The 24417-nt window shown below is 43.1% G+C and overlaps 2 protein-coding genes across 21 annotated transcripts; one reads left to right on the forward strand and one right to left on the reverse strand.

The window, feature by feature from the left end:
* Nucleotides 1-1327: 1327 nt before the first annotated feature.
* On the reverse strand, nt 1328-6619 carry LOC103633197 (uncharacterized). Of its 16 annotated transcripts, none has more exons than XM_020546337.3 (7): nt 5543-6103; nt 5327-5467; nt 5088-5205; nt 4929-4985; nt 4733-4822; nt 2293-4285; nt 1328-1694 (listed from the first exon to the last, which is right to left on the reverse strand). In XM_020546337.3, the coding sequence occupies exon 6, from the start codon at nt 4142-4144 to the stop codon at nt 2744-2746; it is 1401 nt and encodes a 466-aa protein (XP_020401926.1). In that variant the 5' UTR covers nt 4145-4285; nt 4733-4822; nt 4929-4985; nt 5088-5205; nt 5327-5467; nt 5543-6103; the 3' UTR covers nt 1328-1694; nt 2293-2743. The 16 variants fall into 16 exon arrangements, with proteins under 16 accessions (XP_020401926.1, XP_008653108.2, XP_035816622.1 ...); XM_008654886.4 differs by having other exon boundaries at nt 5088-5133; nt 5543-6062; XM_035960729.1 differs by having other exon boundaries at nt 1328-2078; nt 5088-5133; nt 5543-6062.
* LOC118471881 (transmembrane protein 135) lies at nt 6123-19745 on the forward strand. Of its 5 annotated transcripts, none has more exons than XM_035961089.1 (8): nt 6123-6696; nt 13966-14105; nt 14286-14385; nt 14488-14586; nt 14689-15036; nt 15390-15482; nt 15561-15767; nt 18979-19735. In XM_035961089.1, exons 1-8 carry the CDS (start codon nt 6292-6294, stop codon nt 19243-19245), a joined length of 1659 nt encoding a protein of 552 aa, XP_035816982.1. In that variant the 5' UTR covers nt 6123-6291; the 3' UTR covers nt 19246-19735. The 5 variants fall into 5 exon arrangements, with proteins under 5 accessions (XP_035816982.1, XP_035816983.1, XP_035816984.1 ...); XM_035961091.1 differs by having other exon boundaries at nt 6504-6696; nt 14297-14385; nt 18979-19745; XM_035961093.1 differs by having other exon boundaries at nt 6560-6696; nt 14213-14385.
* Nucleotides 19746-24417: the final 4672 nt, after the last annotated feature.

The raw sequence follows: 24417 nt of genomic DNA on the forward strand, positions 1-24417 counted from the left end.
TAGGAAGTCAGCAGCTCAGCACGATTGAATGTACACTACTATGTCCAACACCCTTGTGGTACTACACTGCAGCTCAATGAGTTGGGAGAAATCAATTGCGTTACACAGATACAGCTAAGCTGCTGGCCACCAAAACGGTTACATGAAGAAAAAAAAAGAATCGATCCAGCCATAGTTGCACATAGGGCTTGTTTGGTTTGTGGCTAACTGTGTCCCACTTTGCCTAAGGTTAGTCGTTCGAATTGAATAACTAACCTTACGCAGAAAAGTTAGACAAAGTGTGGCAATTGGGGTAACGAACCAAACATGCCCATAATGCCTACTTATGCTACAACTGTATTTTGGTAAGGCGTAAACAATTGGATTGCGTTCGCAGAGACAATGGATGGTCGTGGTTTCTGTGAGCTTCATCGACAGCAGAGTGCAAGCTTACATATCGCCAATACACCGAGTGGAAAATGATCAAAAGTGGGCCTTGTTAGTGCAGTTACCAAATTCAGAGCGTCAGACACTCCGACTAAAGGATAATCCTTGTCATACATCACTCGTTTGTGTGACGGAGATCAGCCATACCTGCCCTCCACTTTTGCATGCATCCCTCGCCCTTTGAAACTTTCATGCAGCTGCAACCACTGCTTGAATCTCTCCCACATCATCTCGCCCTTTGAAACTACAGAGTGGTCAGAGAAGTAGGTGCAATTATAGGCAACCACTGCTTTGGTGCAACTAGGATCAAGATAAGGACTCACTCTCCTAGCAAACCAGGAATGGCTCTGACATACAATACCCTCTGCTGCGCTGACAGTTAAAGTGTATAGAGCAACAAAGTCACGCTTGGAGTGCGCACAACACACAACCATCGAAGATGCAAAGCCCGTTGACCTGCGAACCCATTTGATGAAATCGCTGGAACAACATTAGCCAGCATTAAGAACAACATTAGCCAGCACTACAAGATTTCTGTTAAACATCAGGAACATGGTGTGCGGACCACCACATAAAGCCACACGTTCGGACCTTATCACTAGAGACGTTTATCTTTGACATAATACGAGGCACACGTGATTGCACTTATTCTACCACTATGCCAATGGCTTAGTGGGATATGCTGATCAGAGGTTAGTTCATAAGTTTGGCTGCAATGGTGCCTCCATTTTCGATTACACAATAGCTCAAGTTTAGCTCTCTCAGCTATTGCTACTTTGCTAGAGACTGGAAATTAATTCCAACTACAAAAGTTTTGCAGTTAAGTACTGATCTACTAATTCTCAATTTGTTCTCATGTCATTTCTCAGGATTTTGTTAAGAGGCAAACAAGAGAACCACATTTTACAGTGAGGTACTGAGCATATATCAAACAGCAAGTCAACACAAAATACTACAGCATTTTCCAGCAAATTGAGAAGTCTCTAGCACCTGGACTTGTACGGTTGTACCTTATAAACTCTCAGGGATCATTCATATATCACCATTCTGGACTGAGTTTTTAAGGAGAATATCTCTGCTTTTATGGAAAGCAAATGTTTACAGAGTTCAACAGATTGGGGACACAAGTTCACCAAACAAGCACAAAAGGGATCGACTAAAAGACATTATCCTATTGCAGATCCAGCAGTCATATTTCTCCAACATCCGTCTCCAGGATAGTGCTAGGAGAGAACTCCTTCAACCAATTCAGAATTTGTTGCACCACTCTGGAATGAATTGTGAACCAGATAGAGAAGTGAACCAGAAAGAACATCTGACATATGATATTGAGAATTATCTTTCAACTATTACATAATTTACTTGCTTTTCTAAGGATACCCTGCATGTATCAAAACTATGTGCTGTAACATTTAGGTATCATCTGAAATAGCATTTGGCACCAGACTTATATTGTTTAAGTGATTGTTCATCATCTATGAATCATAATTTACAGGTATAAATATTCATGCCAACTACATAACTACAATAGACGCTTACATTTAGATGAATGTGACTGAGTGGAATATGGAACTAATGCCTGCTCTAACATGATGTTTCCATACCAGTTGTTACCATCGGTTTGAAGCAAACAAGCTTTACACACCTCTCACCTAGAGAACAAGTTAGCACCAATTTTGGATTATTTGAAGTTTCAAGTTTCAATACTAGACATCAAAATTTTCTGAAATAAATGGTTATAACATGCCATGCAGAACAAATAACAAACTACAAGAAGAAACAGATTCAAGAGAGAACAAATGGCTGGTTTTAAAACTAAGCAACTTAATCAAAGGAAGAGGAGTGATGTAAAGATAAGTGATTTACCATAGTTCTCAACTGCAATAAGGTGAGGTTGATATCCATGCATCACTGTGCAATATCCAAGCCAAATATCAGATCCGATAGAGCATCCAGTAGCTCTCCAATACCATCCCTCATCCCCATAAAACTGTCATATTGGGGGAGATGAGGCAATTCCATTGCTCCAACAGCTCCCCAATAGCTCTCCCTTTTTTTGGTGGTCACCAAAACAAATCTCCCATCTCCCCTCAAATAAAAGGGGAGTTGCATCTCCCTCTATAGGTGTTGGGACCACAACAACTGTCGTCATCTTCTTCCTCCCACATCCTCTATTCTGACATGTGGGTCCCATGTATTGGGAAAGATTATTGGTAATCTACTATAGAGTCTCCCCAATATTCCAAAAAAAGCACTATTGGTGACCACCAATACCATTTTATTAGGGATGAATTATTGGTGAGCTGCTAGACATGCTCTAAGTGCCCATCGCCGACATTTCCTTCCTCAACTTCTCGACCATCTCATAATTTTCAGACTTCTCATAAGCACTAATAAATGCATAGTACACCTCGCTGCCAGCAGTGAATCCTTTTCCAGCCATCTCTGCTTGGAGTCTGATTGCCACCTCCACCTTCCCTCCATCACAAAACCCCATAATCAACACCTCGTAACTCCTCCGGGTTGGCACAAATTCTTCCCTCTTCATCTCCTCTCGCAAAACACTCAAGCCATCCTCAACCCTCCCATTTTGACATAATCCATCCAGCAATTCCTCAACAACCTCTGGCGCCAACCCAAACCCCTTCCTTTTCATGTCTGCACGCACAAGCATTGCTGCCTCGACATCCCGTGCCATACAATGCCCTCTGACCAACCATTCGAACGTCGTGGCACTTGAATCAATCCCACCCATCAACATATTTTTAAACATCTCCTCTGCCACCCCTACCTCCCCAGAATGGCAATACCCACTAATCATTGTGTTGTACGCAGTTATATCAGGCTGGATCCCTTCCTGAATCATCTCATCCCATAGTGTTCGCGCCTTATCCACATGCCCGCCATTGCAGTACCCAGACATCCTGATGCTGTAGGTGCACACGTTGTGCTTGCAGGAATATTTGTCCATTTCCTGGAGCACAATCTTGAATTCATCACACTTGCCTTCGCGGTGGAAAGCAAGGAGGAGGGAATTGAAGGTGTGAACAGTCGGCAGGAGGAGGTGATTGCTCCGTGGACTTGGATGCGTGTAGATTTGATGATACATGTCGAGGGCCGCGGTGGCGGAAGGGAGTGAACGAAGAAGAGCTGCCGCAGTGGAGGGGAGCGGCCGTGCGCCGGCAGCGAGGATGCGGCGGGCGACGGAGGCCGCAGCGAGGACGTCGCGGCGGGAGCGAAGGTAGGCGAGGAGGAGGAGGTCGAAGATGAATGGGGCGGAGGCAAAGCAGCGGTAGGTGGCAGCGAGGGCATTGAAGATCTGGGCCGGTGAGCAGTGGCGGGAGGCAGAGGCAAGGATGGAGAGGGCAGGGCCCCGAAGGCGGGAGGCCGCCGCGACGTGGGCTGCGGCGGCAGAGAAGACGAGAGGGGGAGGGGAGCGGGAGGGAAGGAGGCGGCGGATGGCGAAGGCATGGAAGCGGAGCACGGTGTGCGGTCGGTGGCGGAGGAGGAGGAGCACGCCGGCGGCGGCGGAGGCCAGGAAGGGGGAGGGGACGGGGACCGAAGAGAGGTGGGACCACTTGGACTTGGTGCGGTGGGAGGTGAGCGCAGTGGCTGCAGCGACTGCGTATGGATGGCCAGCGTCAACGAAGAACTGGGACGAGGGGTCAGCGGTGGGGTCTCGGCAGCGTGTGCCGGTGGCGCCGCCACCGACGTCCATGGAGAACTCTCTGGTTTGTGTTGTGCGTTGGTTTTCTAGTTCTACACTAAAAAAGGCAGCGCGCTATCGGGTGCTGTGCACCTTTGTCCTGTAGTGTGTATCCGGAACTGGTATATTTAGTTGAGCCTTCCAATGTTGAAACTGAAACAAACAAATGAAGGGATCACTTAGGATGCTAGTAATAGGTAAAGTTCAATTAGAATCATGCCAGTGTTGAATCCTGTACAGTGCCGTGTGAATCATTTATCTAACGTGGGTAGGTAGAGAACAACAGTAACAGATAAACAAAAATGCCAAAATTGCACACTTATACATAGAAAACACAAGATAAAGGCAAGCAAGTGTAATAAGGCAAACAAATACAAATGCAGATTAAGCGCACAACAACGTTAGTACTTTACAGCAATGGTTATCTTTTATTCTCAGAAACATGAGATAACCAAATGATAGTCAGGAAGGCCATTAATGCATGGTAATAGTAGAACTAATGTAACCAACGAAGCAATCAAAATCATTTTAACAAGTCGCATATCCTAGAGATCGTCACAGCACCAAGCAGATGGTTCATCAGATAAGGAAAATCAGTACCTCAGTCTATACTCTATAGCATGGGTTTGGCACTTTATCTTTTTCTAGAAGCCTATCCATTGCTTCTGGAGACATTCTCTTGTGGAAGATCTGCAGCATGACCATTTATTTACTATGTTATCAGTTTCAATTCTATAAATATGTATTGAAATTAAAATATTATATTTCTTGATGTTATTATAGAGCATGTACATACCAAGATTCTAGCACTCCCGAATTCACAAACCTTGACTTGGTGGGAAAGAGGATCCACCTATCAAAGAACAAAAAAAAAGGTCAACATTTTCCAAGTGAACATCATGAACCACGATGTAGTAATACTGAACATGATTAAAAATTGGTACTGAACACTTACACTTGAACAGAGCACTGAATGACTGAACGGCGGATTTGATACATGACTACATGTATATGCACATATAAGTTCTAATTTACAGCGAACAATTCAAAATTAAGCAAAGATTTAATATGTTCTGCAGCAAATAAATATAAATAAGCATGTTGAGAGATACGTTAACAAAATAAGAGGAATTTACCATTGCTAATGTTAATGACATAAGTGGTACTAAAAATCTGAAATTAATATGCCAGTACTTTTTTTCTCGTGGAAACTGGAGAGGAGAGGTGGACTACGCGATGTGATCCAATCTTCCAATCCAAACTACTAACCATCCGATCATCCAATCATATAATCCAAACTATAAACCCTTCCTCGTTCCTCCTTCCTCTGCTACTCTGTGTGGAGGATGGAGAGGGTCAGAGGGATAAATGGGGGAGGGCCGAGGCGGGGGCGTCGCTGTTGCTGCGTACCTCAAAGCGTTCTGTGGGATCATGTCATACCGCTGGAACGCTCGTTGCTTCCTGAGCTGTTGGTCGATGTAGCAGAGAGGAGGTGGCGCGGCCGCAGAGGAGGTGGAGAGGGGCGGCGCGCGGTCGCGGAGGAGGCGGCCCTGGCGGCGGCGGCGCGGAGGCTTCGCGCAGTCGAGGAGGTGCGCGTGGGAGCCGGCGGAGGGATGGCGCGGCAGCCGGCAGAGCCGCGTCGGGGCTGGCGGAGCTGCGCGCTTCGGCGGCGGGAGTTGGGAGGGAGAGGCAGAGGGAGGAAGCGAGGCTGGTCGGGCCGGTGGCGGAGCAGGCGAGCGGGGCGACGGCAAAGAGGCGAGGGCGGCGGCGTAGGCTTGTGGAGGCGAGGAGGCGGGCGACCGCGTGTGGAAACCAGAGAGCGGTGGATCCGGAGGGAGGCGGCGCCGGAGGGAGTGGACACCGCACCGTTCACAGCTGGATCGAAGAAAGATTTCGGGTCCGTTGCCGTGCCGTGCCAGTAGCCAGTGCCGGGGTACAGTCCGTACTCCGTAACGACCCCGCCACCTCTTTCCCCTAGTTTTGTTAGCCATCATCATCAAAGAATTTCAAGTCGCAAAGCGCGACGTCCGACGAGAGAGAGCGGCCTCAGAACAGGAGCGAAGGGATCCGCCAGAGTCCCCCTGAGTCCAACCAAGCTCGGTCCGGCCCAGTCCCAGGCCCAGGCCCAGGCCCGAGCGGTAGCCTGTAGGTCGCCGGCGATGCCGTTCCTGTCGACGCCGTCGTTCGACCTATCCGCCGGCGCAGAGCCAACCCTGGGCCCGCGCTCAGCGGCCCCGCCGCCTCCACCCACGGCGGCCGCGCATCATCAGCCGCCGGTGTCCGAGGCGGCGGCCCGGCGGCTTCGGGAGGCGGAGGAGCGGCTGCGGGAAGCCATCGAGGAGCTACACCGGCACCAGGGCGGTGGCGTTAAGGGAGATGGGGACGAGCAGCGGGAGGGAGAGCGGGGGTGCGGTCACGACGGGGAGTCATGCGCGGCGCACGCCGCGGGGAACCTGTGCCAGAGCTTCCTGCTTTCGTACGGTGTCCGCGTCGGCATCGGCATCCTCCTCCGCGCCTTCAAGCTCGTGCGCCGCAGGTCCTATGGCTCGCTCCTCGACCTTAAGGTACTCCTCCTGTTACTTCGCATCGTGGCGTAATTAGATCGGCTGGGATGACAGATTAATCGGCTGCCGGAATTCAGTTGAGAGCTTGGGATTGGATATGCAAATTCACTACCCTTGGTTTCATTGGTTGATTTGAGTAGAATTGGCGATTTTGCACGCTGATGAAAATGTCATGAGAAGGAATTGAGCGAAGGACAGATTCATGCTCACATGCTGCTACTGCTGATGTTACAGCTTTCGCTTTCTCAATTCTTATTAGATTGGACTATCGGTGATAATGAACTGACAAAATTTAAAATATTTGAGCCAGCTGTTGCAGCATTTGTAGTGCATATTCTAGTAGCCAGTACATGCCAGAGCAGAATTGGTTGCTTTGACTGATATATGTCTGCATAATGTTTCCTAGTATGCATTGCTTTGGTCTATTTCGTGCCATGAGGCTGTCCGCGCCCCATTCCAAACAAATACTGTTCGGCCACTACTATCTGACCTACTGGTTCATTGTTTACAAATACTATCCCACAACTAATGTCTCTCCATGTCCATGTTTCGTTATTTAATTAAGTATATACTCATCTCTATAGACTATATCTATATCTATCTACTATATTAAAGCACCAGTTTTCCTGGTTCCTTGTTTTCCATCGTCGTTGTGCTCCCCACATTTAAATAAATAAATAATGCTAAAATTATGCACGAATTCACCATGGCTGTTGTTGGGGACTTGTTCTCAAATGCTAAGAGTTAAGAACAAGGCAACATAAAAAGTGTTAAGTGTTAAAGTCCTTCGTCCTTCGAAGCATTATGTCCCTTCGGGAAATAATGAGTTTCGGACGAAGGTCATAAGAGACATACCTTCGTAAACATAACAAGTAATGACGAAGGATTCATATAAAGCATGAAATATAATATAAGCATCATCATAGAATCATTTCTATTTTATTAACATGGAAAAATAGAAATGATTTCAAATTACAAATGTACCTTCGGTCCTGAGAGAAGGTAAAAAGTACAAGCGTGACGCAAAAGCAAATGCCAAGTCAGTGTGAACAGTACGGGGATACTGTTCACCTATTTATAGACACGGGACACAGCCCTTACAAAATTACATTTATGCCCTTTACATCTGACAATAACTCTATAGTAATCCATCGAGGTCCGAATAGCCTTTTCATCTTTAAGTCGGTTTCCTTTCCTGCCACCATGCCGAAGCTTTTCTGCTCACAGCTTCGGTGCTGTATCAACCTTCGTATGCTTTGAGCTTCTCCCTCTGTGATACCGATTCGAGTCCGAAGATACCTGTTTGCACATTATACTCCAGAAACACTATTAAATCATGTTTTTGAGGACCTTCGGACGCCGAAGGTCCCCAACAGTAGCCCCTCGCAATATTAATTTGTTTGAAATAATAAATTCAGATTGTGATATGAACGAAGGCTTTATGCCGAATGTCCGAAAAAACACCTTCCCTTTGCTAGAATAGCAACATTCAATGACAAGTGGGGTCTTTCAACTTTCAACGCATCAAGCGTATAAATACGGCCATACCGCAAACTTATTTTGCACGCTTTCTGGCCAACCACTCCTGCTCACTGATTTTTTAGCTCTTGTGCACTGTGATCTGCTAAGCTTTTAGCTTTGAAGCTTCGGCTTTGAAAACAGTTCGCATCGGCCGCGTTATATTGAACCAGCTTCGGTGCCTGAGTTTACCGGAGAGACTTCTTCGGCCACCGAAGCTGAAAAACCAGCCGAGCCAACTTTGCTGGCAGAAGTCGCAGAAACAGCCGAAATACCAACGAAGACAAAATTGGAGCAATCAAAAATTTTGTTACCGGAAACGAAAGAGAAGGCCGAAGCGCCATTCACAGAAAAAATGGAAGAGGTAAAGGAAGCAACCGAGGACTCCAAAACATCAGAAGTTTTGAGTCCTTCAGCAATTATTGGGACATCAAAAAATGAAAAAGTGCCAGCTGCAACTCCGAAGAGAAAAAGAATGGCTAATGTGCTAGATGTACTGGAAACGATCATATCTTCGAGCACACCTCCGAAGAAGTCTGCTATTACTTTTGAAACAACAGCTGAAATTTCTGGTTCTGCAGCTCCAGAGCAAGAAATTGAAGCCGAAGCTGGGCCCTCAGAGCCCACAAAGGCAAAAACCTTGGAAAGTGAGGCAGAAAAAATAACAAAGCCAACTTTTGCTGAAGAAACTGGTGTTGTTACCCCCGAAGCATCCCCCAAAATTCGTGATTATATTTTTCGTCATGCTTCGGGGAAAAAATTATCAGAAAAAGAAGAACAAGAGGCCCAACACTATGCCCAAAGGTTGAAATATCCAAAGGGGGCGTTGATATTTAATGGCAGTGGAGAAGAAGATTTCTTGTATTGCCTCCCCGACAGCAAGGAAATTTCTGTCTGTCGGGAGATGAGCAGAAGCTTCGGATTCCCAACTTTAGAAGACGGACTTTCGGTGCTGTCAAAGAACGATCTGGCTGACAGCCTAGCTTACAACAGTTTAAAGGTGCGACAAATAGAATTCTTATATTTTTGTTGGGTTCAAGATTTTTCGTTTGTTTAAAACTATTGACACAGACATATTCCTGTCTGCAGGGCCTGATTCTCAGCAATGCCCTCAGAGCACAGAAAGATGCTGAGGACGAAGGATGTACTATAGCCCTGAGCAACCTTCGTTCCGAAGTAATTGAACTAAGGAACGAAGGTCTCGAAAAAGACAAAATATTGCATTCCTTAATAAATAAAATAAAAGAAGACGAAGCTATTTTCAAAGGTCAGGCCGAAGCTCAGAAGCGTGAAATTGAAAACCTTCGTAAACAATTAGCCAGAGCTAAAGAGGAATGCATACTTGAAGAAACAAGGCGAGAACTCAGCGACCAATGGGCAAATCATTTAGAAGAAACTGTTAAAGAGCTTCGGTCAGCCAAGAAGAAATGCTTCGAGAAATCTATGGAGTGTGTCAAGAAAATAAAAACTAGCTTCGCCAGCGTTGGCGCACTTTCGCAAGAAGAAAACTTTATAAGAGGTAACCCCGAAGGTCCCCTGGAATGGATCAATCATGAGGCGGAGGCCTTTGAAGAAATTTTAAATAGTCGCGGAGACATCTGCGCTTTTTCTGGTGCCAGAGGGATTGCCACCATTTTGGAGGGGAAAGGATGTGAACATGTAAAGATTTTATCGCGGTCCGAAGCCACCTTGTCCACTGAAGATATAAAAGATCCTTCAGCCGAAGCTAGCGCGGTTGGGGGAAAATTTTTCACCGACATCTGGGACAACGGTGGTAGAGAAATGGCCCAAGAAATCATTCAGAAAAGCGAGAAAGGGATTCATGAGGCTAGAAAAGTAGCCGAGGCTGCTGAGAAAAACGCAGAGCCTGAAGGGCAAATAGGTACTAACGAATAGTTTTCATTGCGTTATAACTTTTAATTTTATAGTTCGTTCGCGATCTGTAATAGTGATGTAATAATATTCCGTCCTCACTCAGATCCTACTAAAGCATCTTCGGGCCCTCAGCCTAAAGATGACGACGAAATTAAAAAGATGGCCGAAGCTATCATGGATCAGGTTGTCGATCGACTGCTGAACGAAGCTGCAGAGATAGTACTTAGGGAAGACTAAGTGCTATTGCAAAAAACATTTGATATATGATTTGTGTAATATTCTGTAATCCTGTATGTAATATACTTGTTTTATGATTCAATTCTTTACGATGCATGAAACTTTAAACACGTACCATTTTTGAGTCTTCGACGAAAAAACACCTTCCCTTCTTTTCATGCTTCGTGAAGAAGAATTTATCATTTATCACGACAATATCCATAGTGTTCTGATAAGAAATATCCAAGCTTCGTAAAAATAATCCCCAAAGCTATGCCTCGAAGATCAATATTGTTTCTCCCTGTAACTTGGCATGATTTGCCCTTTCTCAAAGCATTTTCCGAAGATCGATAACATGCCCCCTTCTTGTGCCACATGCAGCATGATGTATGATGATTATGCTATGCAAAATGATGTGATGATGTTATGTTATGCAAAATGATATTTTGTGCCGAAGATACGCACATTCCTGCAATGGAGCACAATCTTTTGTATCAATACTGACTTTTTCATTATAAGCCTCCCTTAGGAGCTTCTTCGCCTTTTACTTCAGCGGAATCAGCGTTTATTTTTCGCTGTAAGTTCTGCATCCCCTTAGGAACGTCTTTGGAACTTCTTCGCCTTTTACTTTTGGCGGTATCAGCGTTGACTTTTCGCTGTAAGTTCTGCATTCCCTTAGGAACGTCTTTGGAACTTCTTCGCCTTTTACTTTCGGCGGTATTTAGCTCTGCATTCCCTTAGGAACGACTTTGGAGCAGAAAACCTACGCTGCGCTCCCTTAGGAACGACTTCTTGTAGCTTCGGCAAGCTTACTCTGCGTCCCTTAGAACGACTTTTTGTAGCTTCGGCAAGCTTACTCTGCGTCCCTTAGAACGACTTTTTCCTTGCTCCGAAAAATACATATCGTGGTGGAGGCAAGCTTATTCGCCCTTCTCTTGCAAATTCTTACAATTTGAACCTGTGAAAAAGATTTACTTTCCTCGTGGCAAACGACAAAACCATTACATGAAGTTTAAAAAGTATTCTTTATTACATGAAAAATGAAACTTGAATAGAGAAGACTTCTATCAAAGTAGGATACTTATCAATAGATGTGCTTTGACTCTGGCACAGTGCTATTAACTGTGCGAGCTTCGGACTGTTCTCTGAAATCCCGTTGATTTTGAGTATATTGGCCCCCTTCTGGCTGCTGGCCTTGTTGTAGCGGTGGTGGAGGCGGAGGTTGCTGCCAGGAAGCCTGAGGCTGACTCGCCGAAGCAACAGAAGCTGCAGGGTGATTGCCTACATATTCTGGGATGTAAGGCGAATGATACGAAGCAGTGTGCATGACCTGCTTCGGCTGAGCCTGTTGCGCGGCAGCTTCGGCTATCTCTTTTTGCTTCTGAATGGTAACATGGCACATCCTGGTAGTATGACCTTTGTTTTCACCACAGAATAAGCAAAATATTCTTCTGGGTTGATCCCCGAATCTTCCGCCGAAGCCCCTGGCGCCTCTGCCTCTTGGAGCTGGTGGTCGGAAGGAGCTTTGCTGTTGCCCCGAAGCCTGTGAGGAGTACTGTGGCCTTTGCTGCTGGCTCCCCTTATCATCATTTTGATTGGAATTATGAATTGATCTGACATGCCTCGGATAGAATCTTCCTCCGAAGCCCCTGGTCATCTCAGAAAATCTGAAGGCCTCCTCCCTTCTTTGGCGAAAATCATTGTCAGCTCGAATATATTCATCCATCTTCTGGAGCAGCTTCTCCAGCGTTTGTGGTGGCTTCCTGGCAAAATACTGCGCTGATGGCCCTGGCCGAAGCCCCTTGATCATGTCCTCAATGACAATCTCATTGGGCACTGTCGGCGCCTGTGCTCTTAAACGCAGAAACCTTCGGACATATGCCTGAAGGTATTCTTCGTGGTCCTGGGTGCACTGGAAAAGGGCCTGAGCAGTGACCGGCTTTGTTTGAAACCCTTGGAAACTAGTTATGAGCATATCTTTCAGTTTCTGCCAAGAAGTGATTGTCCCTGGCCGAAGAGAAGAGTACCAGGTCTGAGCAACACTTCTGATGGCCATGACGAAGGATTTTGCCATGACTGCCGTATTGCCACCGTATGAAGATATTGTTGCCTCGTAGCTCATTAGGAATTGCTTCGGGTCTGAGTGACCGTCATATATGGGAAGCTGAGGTGGCTTGTAAGTCTGTGGCCAAGGTGTAGCCTGCAATTCTGTTGAAAGAGGAGAAGCATCATCAAAAGCAAAGTTTCCATGATGGAGATTTTCATACCAGTCGTCCTCATTGCGGAAATTTTCCTGATGAAGCTCTCTGCGTGGAGGCCTTCGGGTTTGATCATCTTGAACGAAATGACGGACCTCTTCCGAAGCTTCATCTATCTGTCTCTGAAGATCAGCTAGACGAGCCATCTTTTCCTTCCTGCGCTGAACTTGTTGCTGAAGGATCTCCAAATTTTGAATTTCCTGATCAAGATCATCATCCGGAGGTGTTGGACTGACAGCCTTCCTTTTCTGGCTTCGGGCTTCTCTAAGAGAAATAACATCCTGATTGGGATCCAGCGACTGCAGTGTGCCAGCTCCTGTTGTTGAAGCCTTCTTCGGCGGCATGACGAAGGTGACGCTCGCCGAAGGTATTCAAAGCTCAAGAAATGGAAGTGAGTTCACCGGAGGTGGGCGCCAATGTTGGGGACTTGTTCTCAAATGCTAAGAGTTAAGAACAAGGCAACATAAAAAGTGTTAAGTGTTAAAGTCCTTCGTCCTTCGAAGCATTATGTCCCTTCGGGAAATAATGAGTTTCGGACGAAGGTCATAAGAGACATACCTTCGTAAACATAACAAGTAATGACGAAGGATTCATATAAAGCATGAAATATAATATAAGCATCATCATAGAATCATTTCTATTTTATTAACATGGAAAAATAGAAATGATTTCAAATTACAAATGTACCTTCGGTCCTGAGAGAAGGTAAAAAGTACAAGCGTGACGCAAAAGCAAATGCCAAGTCAGCGTGAACAGTACGGGGATACTGTTCACCTATTTATAGACACGGGACACAGCCCTTACAAAATTACATTTATGCCCTTTACATCTGACAATAACTCTATAGTAATCCATCGAGGTCCGAATAGCCTTTTCATCTTTAAGTCGGTTTCCTTTCCTGCCACCATGCCGAAGCTTTTCTGCTCACAGCTTCGGTGCTGTATCAACCTTCGTATGCTTTGAGCTTCTCCCTCTGTGATACCGATTCGAGTCCGAAGATACCTGTTTGCACATTATACTCCAGAAACACTATTAAATCATGTTTTTGAGGACCTTCGGACGCCGAAGGTCCCCAACAGCTGTTGGCTTTAAACCCCACATTCATACCCACCTAGCAACAGAACACACACACATCTGTGTGTTTTATATTCTGTACCTAATTATAAATGGAAATCAAAACAACGTACAAGCACTTTGCTAGTTTGAATAAAAAGGACAGACCTAGTGTCGGAGTCTCCCACATGAGTGGGGTATAGGGAATGGATAAACAGAGCAAGCCTTCCCTCCGCAAATGCGGAGAGGCTGCTTCGAACCCGTGACCTAGTGGCACAGCGAGACAACTCTTACCATAGCACTAGGCCTGCCCATCTATATACTCATCTGAATACATTCTGATTTACAGCAACTGGTTTCGGAGAAAGATCTTATAGTAAGAGAGGAAGCTTGCCGGGTAGGGTTGCTTTTTGGCGGATTCACTGGATCATATCATGCACTTCGATGTTTCCTTAGGAGATTTAGGAAAAAGGAGACACCATTCAATGCGTAAGTGCCTATATGCTATGACTCCTTGCCTATATTTTCAATGCAGAGCTCTGGTTTTTTAGAAGTTTTTTTTAAGTATGTACCTAACCTTGGTTAGTCACTAATAGGTCGATACTAGGCTATTTTCTATATTTTTCTCAAATCATATCCATGACTCAACTGAAGGGCGTGATGGAGCAGAATATTAGCAGGTTCGGTGGCAGGATTGGCCATACTAGCACTGGATGATTCAAGTAGGAGGCGTACTCTATCTTTATATCTTCTAGCAAGGCTCGCTCAGGTCATTAACAGCTAAACAGTTTGTTCATATGGAGAAAATGGATAGAACTATAGAAGACCAATTATACATGAAGTATTGATTCATTACTGCTTAATATTGCAGTGTGCATATAATTCTGCAAAATCTAAGAACAAATTTCATTTTTGGGGAAGCCATTGGAGACATGGAGATGCATTGCTTTTTTCATTAGCATGTGCCCAGGTAACAAAATGAAGCTACCTAACACTATAGTTTGCTTTTTATATGAATATGATTCTTTTATGTTGGGAAAGGATTGTGTAATCACCAGGATTCTGTTTCCAGGTTATGTATGCTTTTGTTATGAGGCCTGAAAGCTTACCTAAGTCGTACCAAGAATTTATCCTTAAGACAGGACCAGTAGCAGAACCTGTCTACAAGGTTGTCAAAGAATGCTGCAGAGGTGGTCCTGTGGATCTAACTGCCCTCTCAGCCCATTTATCAAACAAGAGGAATCCGGATTTGATAAATTTAACAACAAATCCATCCATTATCCCATGTTCTGTGATCCACCCTGACAGAGCATCATGCTTGGCTCAAAATGTTAATGTTGTTTCATCAACATTCAAGAAGACATTCCCTCTATATTTCTCATTGACATTTGTGCCCTTTGTTGTCCTACGTCTTCAAAAGGTAATTGACTACTTTATTTCTTTATCCTGTTTAAGATTCAGCTACTGATATGTCCTTGCTATTATTTGTGTGCAACTTATTTCTCTCCAACATAACTATGCCTCAAGCAGAAACCTACCTCGACATGATTACAGTTATTTTGTGCCACTACCTTTTCACCGTGCTTGCATAACATGCTTGAAATATGTTACATTCAATATGCTTGCACCATTTTTTCCTGTCAATGGAAATATTTTCCCAAGTGCTAACAACTAAACAAAACTAGTATAGTATAGCCGTTTTCCATATGTAGTCTTGCTTACTGCTGATGTATGCGCCACTAACTCATGCAATCCTTTTAATAAAAACGTTAGTTCTTGGAATCGCCAACGACAACTTGTTGGCGTGCTCTTGTGGGTGCAGTTCGCTCCACCACCTTTTTGTCTGCCTTCGTCACTGTATTCCAGGTACTCAGTGCATAGCAGCATATGTTACTTCACCCGTAATTATTTCATGGTTCTGATAGTGTTCTTGCATGGTGGTAGGCTGCTATATGTTTGCACCGAAAAGTTGCGAACAAAGACCACAAACTTGTGTATTGGTTTGCTGGTTTGATGTCGGGTCTTTCAATTCTTTTGGAAAAGAAAGCTAGAAGGGCTGAGCTAGCCCTCTATGTGCTTCCACGTGCTGGAGATTCCCTATGGTATATATTGATCAACCGCCACCTGCTCCCAAATATTAAAAATGCTGAGGTATTCCCCACTCACTTTGCAATCTGTTTTCTGGTTATTTAGTTTTATTCAGTGTAATCCAAGAGGTAAAGCGAACAAAATTATGTTGCTTGCTATTATGACCACAAAGAATCGTAGTACAAAATCTTGTTTGAAGCAGTTATGGGCAGTGTGCTCCTCAGCTATGAGCCAAGTAGTGTGTCATTGGCTCATTGCTACAGAGGATGAATAATGCTTAAAGCACCCCAAGGCACAATTAGTTGTAACTTGTAATCTTCTTTTGGTTTATGCTTCAAAATCTGTGCAATTCACTAATGGTGGATCAAGGTGCACTTTTGTAGGCTGGTAGCTTTAGATAGTGATTTATTGTTCAGCAATAGTTCCTCAGTGGTGTTCGAATGTCAAGATCCAATTGAATGTTAGTTGGATGTAGGGGCACAATGGCATGGTTATTGCTTCACGGTTACTTGTTGACCACCTTGTTGAGTTTTTTTTTTAATTTGCCATTAACTTCAATTTTTTACAAATATAGAGTTCAAGGAAGCGTAACATTTAAATGTGACGAAATCTTATACAATGATGCAAAAATGTGCATCAAGTAGGGTTCAAATTCTGCACGTGCTGGTGGTTTGTTTTTTAAAACCAGATGGCTCTTTCTGTTATAAGCCTATGCATGTGTCCTTGTATCCGGTCTTATATATAGAGTTCTTGTACAGTCTCAATCCTGTATCAGTGTATATATTCGGACCTAGTGCCCTCATTTTGAATATGAGTGCTATTCATAACATGATACACAAAGCCAAAAAATAGGGTTATAGTTATTCCTCTCTCTCTCTCTCTCTCTTTCCCTAATCATTCCTTTCACATCACTTGGTGGCTCTGTCTCGTCACCTTGTGGTTGTGCACACCTTCGTAGTTGGCTTCTTTGGCTTGGCGACACTCATCTCTGTGACCGCTCGCCGAGTTCGCCCGTTGGCTCCGACGACATATATAATGATGCTCGCTTTTGTCTATTTGCCTATCGCTTGTGTGCCTGCCAGCCGATGCACCTCGCAATCGCCCGCTTTTATCGGTTGGCTTGCCCACCTCACGCTCAAGCAAGCTGCCACCCAATGATCGACATTATATATTTTCTACAGATGATTTTTCTCGCCACATGGATTTACTTTATGAAATATCGTAGTGAGGCTTTTTTTATCGAACACGCATGAGAGTTGTGTATCATTATATTAAGAAGAATAAAACAAATACAAAACATACCAACAGAGGGGAAAGGTCCCAAAACATCCACAGCACACTCACACCTACTGCCTATTGGGATCCCCACCATTGCTGGCTCCAAACTAGGAGCAGCAGCAGGAAGCACGCCAACAGCACAAGCAGACATCCCTACACCTAGCCGAAACTAAACTGTAGGATTCTGCACTTGAAGGAAAGAAAACCCCTTAGCAGCAACTAACGACCACAATAAGTCTTCGTCTTTGGCCACAAACTGTAGTGAGGCTTTATCCATCTATACGATCTTCTCTGCTATGGTTTGCACACATTTCAATAGTTCTATTCGTGTCTTTTGTGCTAACTCTGCTGGAGAATATCTTTCTTAGACTTCGTTGGGTTCTTTCTGAGCAAGGTACTCTTGGTCAGTTTTTCTGTCCCGGTGCATGCTTAGAACGGTGTTTTCGAGCGTAAGCATAGTCATCTTCTTGAGACTGCTTGTGCTCTCATGTTCGCCTCATCTGCCCCCCTCACTTTTTAGGCTGAGGTTTTCTCTATTACCACCTATCTCATTAACATTATCTTTCTGGTACTCTTGCTCAGTTTTCTTGTCCTGATGTATGCTCAGAATGGTGTTTTCGAGCATAAGCATCATCATGTTCTTGAGATTGCTTGTGCTCTCATGATCACGCATGTGTTCCCTCTCACTTCTAGTTGAGGTTGTCTCTACTGCTACCTATCTCATTAGCTACCTATCTCATTAACATTCAGCCTGCTGTCTAGGGTGGTGTTCCTTTTGACCATCTTTGTGGCTACGTGTGTGCCTACTCCAGCTTTTGTATTTTTGGGTGAATGTGGTAGTTTCTTGCATCACATGAGCGCACTAAGTTGACTGCTTAGTCAGCTTAGTGTGTTTTTCTTGGGAATAGTGCTGAGCACAAGGGATATCGATGTTGGGATCCGGCTGCTCGATGGATGCAGATGTCTTGGAATGTGGTTTTCGATGAGTCTCGTCCTTTTTACCCTCGTTCTTCTACTGTTTTCTCAACATCTTTTGTTGATCCACTTTCTTGCTTGTTTGTTGCTATGGCCTGTGTGCCGATTTCCTGCTCAGCGCCTCCTGTTGTACCTTCTTCTGTGTATTCTTCGGAGTCTTCGGTCTTCTTTGGAGTCTTCGGTTGTGGTTCTAGACTACACCGTGAAGCCTCGTGTGACACGGGTCTATACACGACATCGTCTCTCGAATGTTTCTGCTATGCCATCTTCTGATGTGCTCAATCATTCTGATGCTTCAGCTTCTCTTGTTGGATCATCTTCTCCTATTGAGCCATCCTCACCTAGCGATTCTTCACCTGAGTCGCTTCTTCTTCATAGCCATGAATCTTGTCAACCTATTCATCTGTATGGTTTTGGACCAGTTACTGCGCAAGGTTTTCCTGTACTGTTCTTTCTAATTATCTTGATGCTATTCTTCATCCAGAATGGTAGCTTGTGATGGCTAAGGAAATTGCTGCGCTTGAGCGTACCAGCATGTGGGATCTTGTTCCTTATCCTCATATTCATCCTATTGCATGTAAATGAGTTCATCAGTTTTTCTCTTAAGCATTATAAAGCTCGTGCTGTTGCTCGTGGTTTGCAACAGAGCATGGCCATGATTATGATAATTTGGGGTTGAGGGTGGGTTGGTTGGATAGATGGCTATGCATCTAACACTTTCATGTTTGAATTATTCTAGCATGATCTAGACCCTGACGAGTACGAACAAAAACTCGGAGCTGACTGTTTTTTTCCCAAAATGACGCAGACCATATTAATTATTTTTGGCCTTGCTGTTGGCAATACAAAGTTAGGGGTCTGAACTTTTGATGTTAGTGCTTTGAAGTATATCTTGTATATGTTAATTTATTTTCTTTGCAAACTTTTCATTTTCAATATAAAGTCTCTCTTAGCATCCTGGATCTACCGACCTAGCATGCGCCATCATTTTTCAAAAACAGTAACTTGGTAGTGTTTGCAGGTGGCTCTTTTCTGCATGTGCATGGGAGGAATCATGTATTTTCTGGAGTACGAGCCAGACACAATGGCTCCATTCCTCAGAGGGCTCATCAGGCGCTTCCTGGCAAGCAAGATCAGCAATCCAAGCCCCCCGCCTCCCAATCGGAATGCCTCCTACTCGTACCTTCAGACGCTGAATGCTCTGGAGCAATCAAGAACCCAACCAGGGGTGGATAACGGACTGACGACATCGGAGAAATACAACCTCGAATCAATTCCTGGACTTTAGAGACCTCATCTGTGGTATTAGTAAATTGGGTCTTGTAGCTTGGGGAAGATCACGAAAACTCGAACACCCATTACATGTGCCATCCTGTGATGGGTTTATACTCTGTTATACGTGTTTGTCTTGAGTGCAAAATAAATGGATAAGCAGAGATGGTTTGTGCGGGAGTATGGACTGATACGAAGCAATTTGCTCGTTCTTGTACATGCCCAAGTCCACAAGGTCAGGATTTGAATCGGTCACCAGGGGCACGAAGGTATTTTTTTCGTTGCATCACAACGTCGAAGACATGATCCTGAATTCCTGACAAACCGAAAGGTCGCCCCGAGCAGCCTCGCAAGGGTGTGCCGAAGCTCTTGCAATTTCGTTTTTATCCCTTTTTAATTTTGTTGTGATTTTACCTCTGTTCTACAAACGAAGCTCAGTCGTATTCTTGTGTTGTTACAGTTGACAATGTTAAATCTGATATGAAAAAACAAAAATTTGCACACAATTTATTACTATTTTACTCGTCATTGTATTACGTATTTGCGATTTTACTCCCGTAGGATGCACCGTACAGAATAGGAGGGTCGTTTGGATCTTTCGCATATTATATTTTCATATTTTTATTTTTCTAATCACTAATTATGATTTTTCACTTTTAAAATGGATGCATAAAATCATAAAGTAGCTTCGCTTTTAAAATGGATGCATAAAATCATAAAGTTAAAAACAGAAGATAAAATCACAATGGCAAGCCCAACGAAGAATACAATCACAATTAACCCCTTTTTATTTATGAAAATGGTAACGTAAGTTTTTAAAATTATTGCATTGCGAAGGAATACGTTTCACAAATATACAAATACACTTATATTTCCATATGATCAACCTATAAAACTTTAGGGTATGTTTGGTTCCACTAGACTAAAGTTTAGTGATATCATATAGAATGTTTGGATGTGGATGACAGCGGGGTAAGATACCTGGTAGGCACACAATGCCACACCTATACCTACCAGAGAGAGAGAAAATACCCCATTACCTATATCCACTATCCATCAAAGGTACAAAATCACTCCATACCCACCACGAATAGCGAGTACCCAATTGAATACTCGTACCCACCAATATTCTATTAGACATGATCATTTTAATCGCAAAAGTGAGTATCAAATATAATAGATTGAAGCCCCATACCTCATCAATAATGAAAAATATTAAAATAGCATATCATCTTTTTTGTTGAGTATGATAAATTCATCAACCCCAATATGTCATAGTTTAGCGGGAGGTTTTACACAATTTCGCACAAGGAAATAGGGTTAAGGTTTTGGAATTTTCTTTTATAGAGAACATTTCTAATAATCCAGACCCACATGTCATAGGTTAACATGTTTTCTATAAGTAGCGGTACAGGGTAAGAGAGAACATACACATGTTCATCATACTTGATGGGTATGGTAAATGACCTAATAAAATACCCGTAGGCATAAAAAATCGACGTACTCATGCCCTAATAGGGTGTTTACCCATCAGGTTTCGGATACTTATTGTCATCTCTAGTTTGGACGATAATCATGAGTACTAAATATAGCTTAATTATAAACCTAATTAAATAGATGAAAACTAAATAGCGAGACAAATTTATTAAAACTAAGTAAGCATATATTTAATATTTATATTTAATATCTAAACATCTGATATGACACGGACTAAACTTTAGTTGGGAAAATCAAACATCCCTCGCTTGGATATGCATGGTTGACCTGTTCACATCAGTTCCCAGCGGCATATCGGGGGGCCATAGGTTCGTATCAATACTAAAAACAATGTTTAAACAATATCTGGAGACCCACTAACACCAATGGTTAGCTATAGCTCAGTTCCTGATGAATCCTATGTTATGGTAGTTTTCGTTAGGATATGTACAACCCGAGTTGTTGGAACAGTTTTCTAAATATAAGAGATAACTAAGAAACTGTAAGATACAACTCTGAGTCTATAGGTAACAAATAGAGTCAAGACACAATATATATATATATATATATATATATATATATATATATATATATATATATATATATATATATATATATATATATATACACACTAGGTGAACGCCCGTGCGTTGCTACGGAGTAAACATGTTATAATAACATATATTAAAATTTAAAGGTACCATCATACTAATTACCATTTTATGTTTTTGTTATCATCTTTCAAATGTTAAGAATTTTACATACCTTAAAAACCTTACACATCGAACAAATCCATCACGTGCAGTAAAATGCAATGCACCTGGACGAAGGATTATAAATTTCGAAGCCACTGGCTGTTTCATAGTTAAGCTATCTCCAACAGATCTCCTATCTCGTCCACTATTTCATCCTCTATTTTAAACTTCACTCTGCAAACAGAGTCAAACAATGTCATCTACAGTTTTACATCCCCTATTTTACACTACCCGTTGGAGACTGTGTAGATTTTTGGGAAAGGATTATGCTGCTAACTGACCAAACTCAGCACTCTGAACAATTGAGGTCGATGAGCACATGGGCGAGCGTAAGTGCGGTGGCGACGAGCATGATCCTCATGCAAACCGTTCTGAGTGTGTTCTGGGTCGTGTTGCGCATCTTGTGTTGGCATTTGAGAATACATGTGTCTTGTGTTTGCTAGAGTGAAAGGGAGAAATGGGGGTATTTTTCTTTGGCAAAGAGAGTTTGTAATTGCACTGGTGCAAGATGAATGTGTTTTTTGTTCATAAACTGGTAACCACAACAAACCAGATGGAGCTGGTTAAGCTTTCTATAAATGCCAGGCTGAGGTTTAGCCTTGTTCAAAAATACAAGATAAATTATGACATAGAATTCCATCATTAATTACTATACCATGGAACATTCCTAAATCCTTCTTAGAGGCACGGGAGCTTCAAATGTCAATGTTTTCACACAGAAGCTACAAAGTGGCTATAGGAAAAGAGCCTTCATCTAAGAAACATAGACTGAAATCCCAGGAACCACTAACTTCATAAGGCCCAAAAGGACCATTTTCTCCTGAAGATAATAGCTTCACATAATTCATCATAAAACTCATCAATTTAGCATCCTCTAGGCTGCAAGATTCCTTTAATAGTTGAGTGTTTCATATATCTTTATTATCTATTTGCCAAGCATCATCTTCAAGCAAAATTTGAAATGCCTTAATCCCCGATGACCACCTACCTGCGGATCAACAAAACATCTTGTCAGCCAGTAAATCAATAGCTGAGCGCCAGCAGAGATACACTTGCAGATGCAAATTTAACTATAAACTAAGTGCCAGAGGAGGTTCCTAGATCTAGCGTTGTACATCTCCTCGGTCTCGACAGTGATGAGGGCTTCACCTGGGTGAGCATTCAGAGCAGTAATGGCCTTGAGGTGCAGTGGTGGATGTGCCATGTGCCTGGGAGGCCCCGCACCAGCATGATGGTTTGCCACTATAGTTTTTCATGTAAAAAGAATTAAGATATGCAGTTTTATTCACATTTGCACTCCGGCAAAGCAAGCTAATTATACCACACAAACCTGATAGGGGTTTTGTAGTGATTCTAGTTAATTTCAAGGAGAATTTAGATCAATAGCCAAACAGTTTCACTCATTCTTGCCAAGTGATTCTATTTTCAATGGACAAACATTTCTAGAGAGAATCAGGATCGATAACGTTTCAAGGAGAATATAGATCCATAAAAAGCACTCTTGGACAGAATCACACTTTATTCATGTTTAAAATCTCGAAAACTTGGGATTTAAAAAGATTTTGAAAAAACTTTAATGTTTAGTTCATGAATCATTTAATGTAAGAACAAAATTGAATCAATTAAATGATATTCGATTGAACGATGAACTATTTATAGTTCATGCCTAATTACCTATGCAAAATTCTAGTATTAATGGTAGAACAGACAGAGGTGGATGGCTCCTGCTTTTTTTAAAAATATTCATAAAAGAAACTTCCTGAAAGATTCTTATGTCCGTTACTGCTAGTGTTTGGATGACATACAAAACTTGTTCGGGTTTAATCTTCTGCAAATTTGGATGCAATTGGGTGATTGCAATCTGGAGGGGTTTAGCATAAGGCTGATGTTTTGCTCCAAAGAACAGACTACCTCCAAATGATTAAAAAACCCAGTTCATACATAATTAATATAAAGAAGCCTACTAAGTTGTGAAATTGCTGATCTCCTGTTCTTCTCACATCAACCCTCATCTACCCCCCTCCAAGCTGTATGTCTAACCAATTTCTACTTCCTACAACACCAGAGGTTTAGTTTTTCCCATCAGGTTTCATTTGTCATATAAATAAACTATGAATCATCAAACAAGACAGTATCAATGCAGGTGAGGTGAGTGCCAGTTAAGTAAATTCCCTTAAATCTGTGTCCTAAGTGCCGGTACTGTTCTGGAATAAACTAAACAGTGAAGAACCGTTAAACTATCAGTATAAACAGTTCTCTTTAAGTAAATTCCCTTAAATTTGTGTCCTAAGTGTCGGTACTGTTCTGGAATAAACTAAACAGTGAAGAAGCAATAAAATATCAGTCTAAACAGTTTTCTTTTCTTTCCCTGGATATTCAGATAGCACTCTCCACATGTTGCGGGCCAGTATATGCCATGATTATGAGTTTCTGACTCAGCTTCCTACGTCGTTGTAGTTGTGGCAGGTAAACTGTGGGTTATTTGCTGCCAATAAAAGAATCAGTTGCCATAAAACAACCTGATCAACAGACAAGAACGCCCTGCTCAGAGATGGTATGTTTAGCACTGGAACATCATTTGAACTGGTAGTTGATCATTAAAAGAATGTATCGAAACAATTCGTTTATCAAGAAGGATGAATCATTGCAGAATTGATCAGCCACTGAATCCGGAAATGAAAAAATATATGTAATTCTGTGGTTTCTTATTGAGCAGAAGAGCTATGTTACCTTTACTGGGAAAGTCCCCGGTGGGAACTTGGTGGTGAGCAGCACGCGGAGCCAGCGCACGGCGCACACACGACAGGCCAGGATGTCCAGCAACGACAAGAATTTGTCGACGCTCAGGGGGAAGTCCTCCGTGAGCCACACCGACTGCCGCAACGTCTTCACCATCTCCTCCTCCTTCCACTTGGCTCCACCCATCGTCGTCGTCCCTAGGTGACGGCCGAAGATAC

Source organism: Zea mays, chromosome 7 (assembly GCF_902167145.1).
Source record: "Zea mays cultivar B73 chromosome 7, Zm-B73-REFERENCE-NAM-5.0, whole genome shotgun sequence".
Lineage (NCBI taxonomy): Eukaryota > Viridiplantae > Streptophyta > Magnoliopsida > Poales > Poaceae > Zea > Zea mays.

Coding starts and splice junctions, on each gene's coding strand:
- LOC118471881 (XM_035961089.1), top strand. CDS start 6,292: ATGCCGTTCCTGTCGACGCCGTCGTTCGACCTATCCGCCGGCGCAGAG. Junction 14,587..14,688: donor TTTCATTAGCATGTGCCCAG/GTAACAAAATGA, acceptor TTCTGTTTCCAG/GTTATGTATGCTTTTGTTAT. Junction 15,037..15,389: donor TTGTCCTACGTCTTCAAAAG/GTAATTGACTAC, acceptor TAAAAACGTTAG/TTCTTGGAATCGCCAACGAC.
- LOC103633197 (XM_008654882.3), bottom strand. CDS start 4,144: ATGGACGTCGGTGGCGGCGCCACCGGCACACGCTGCCGAGACCCCACC.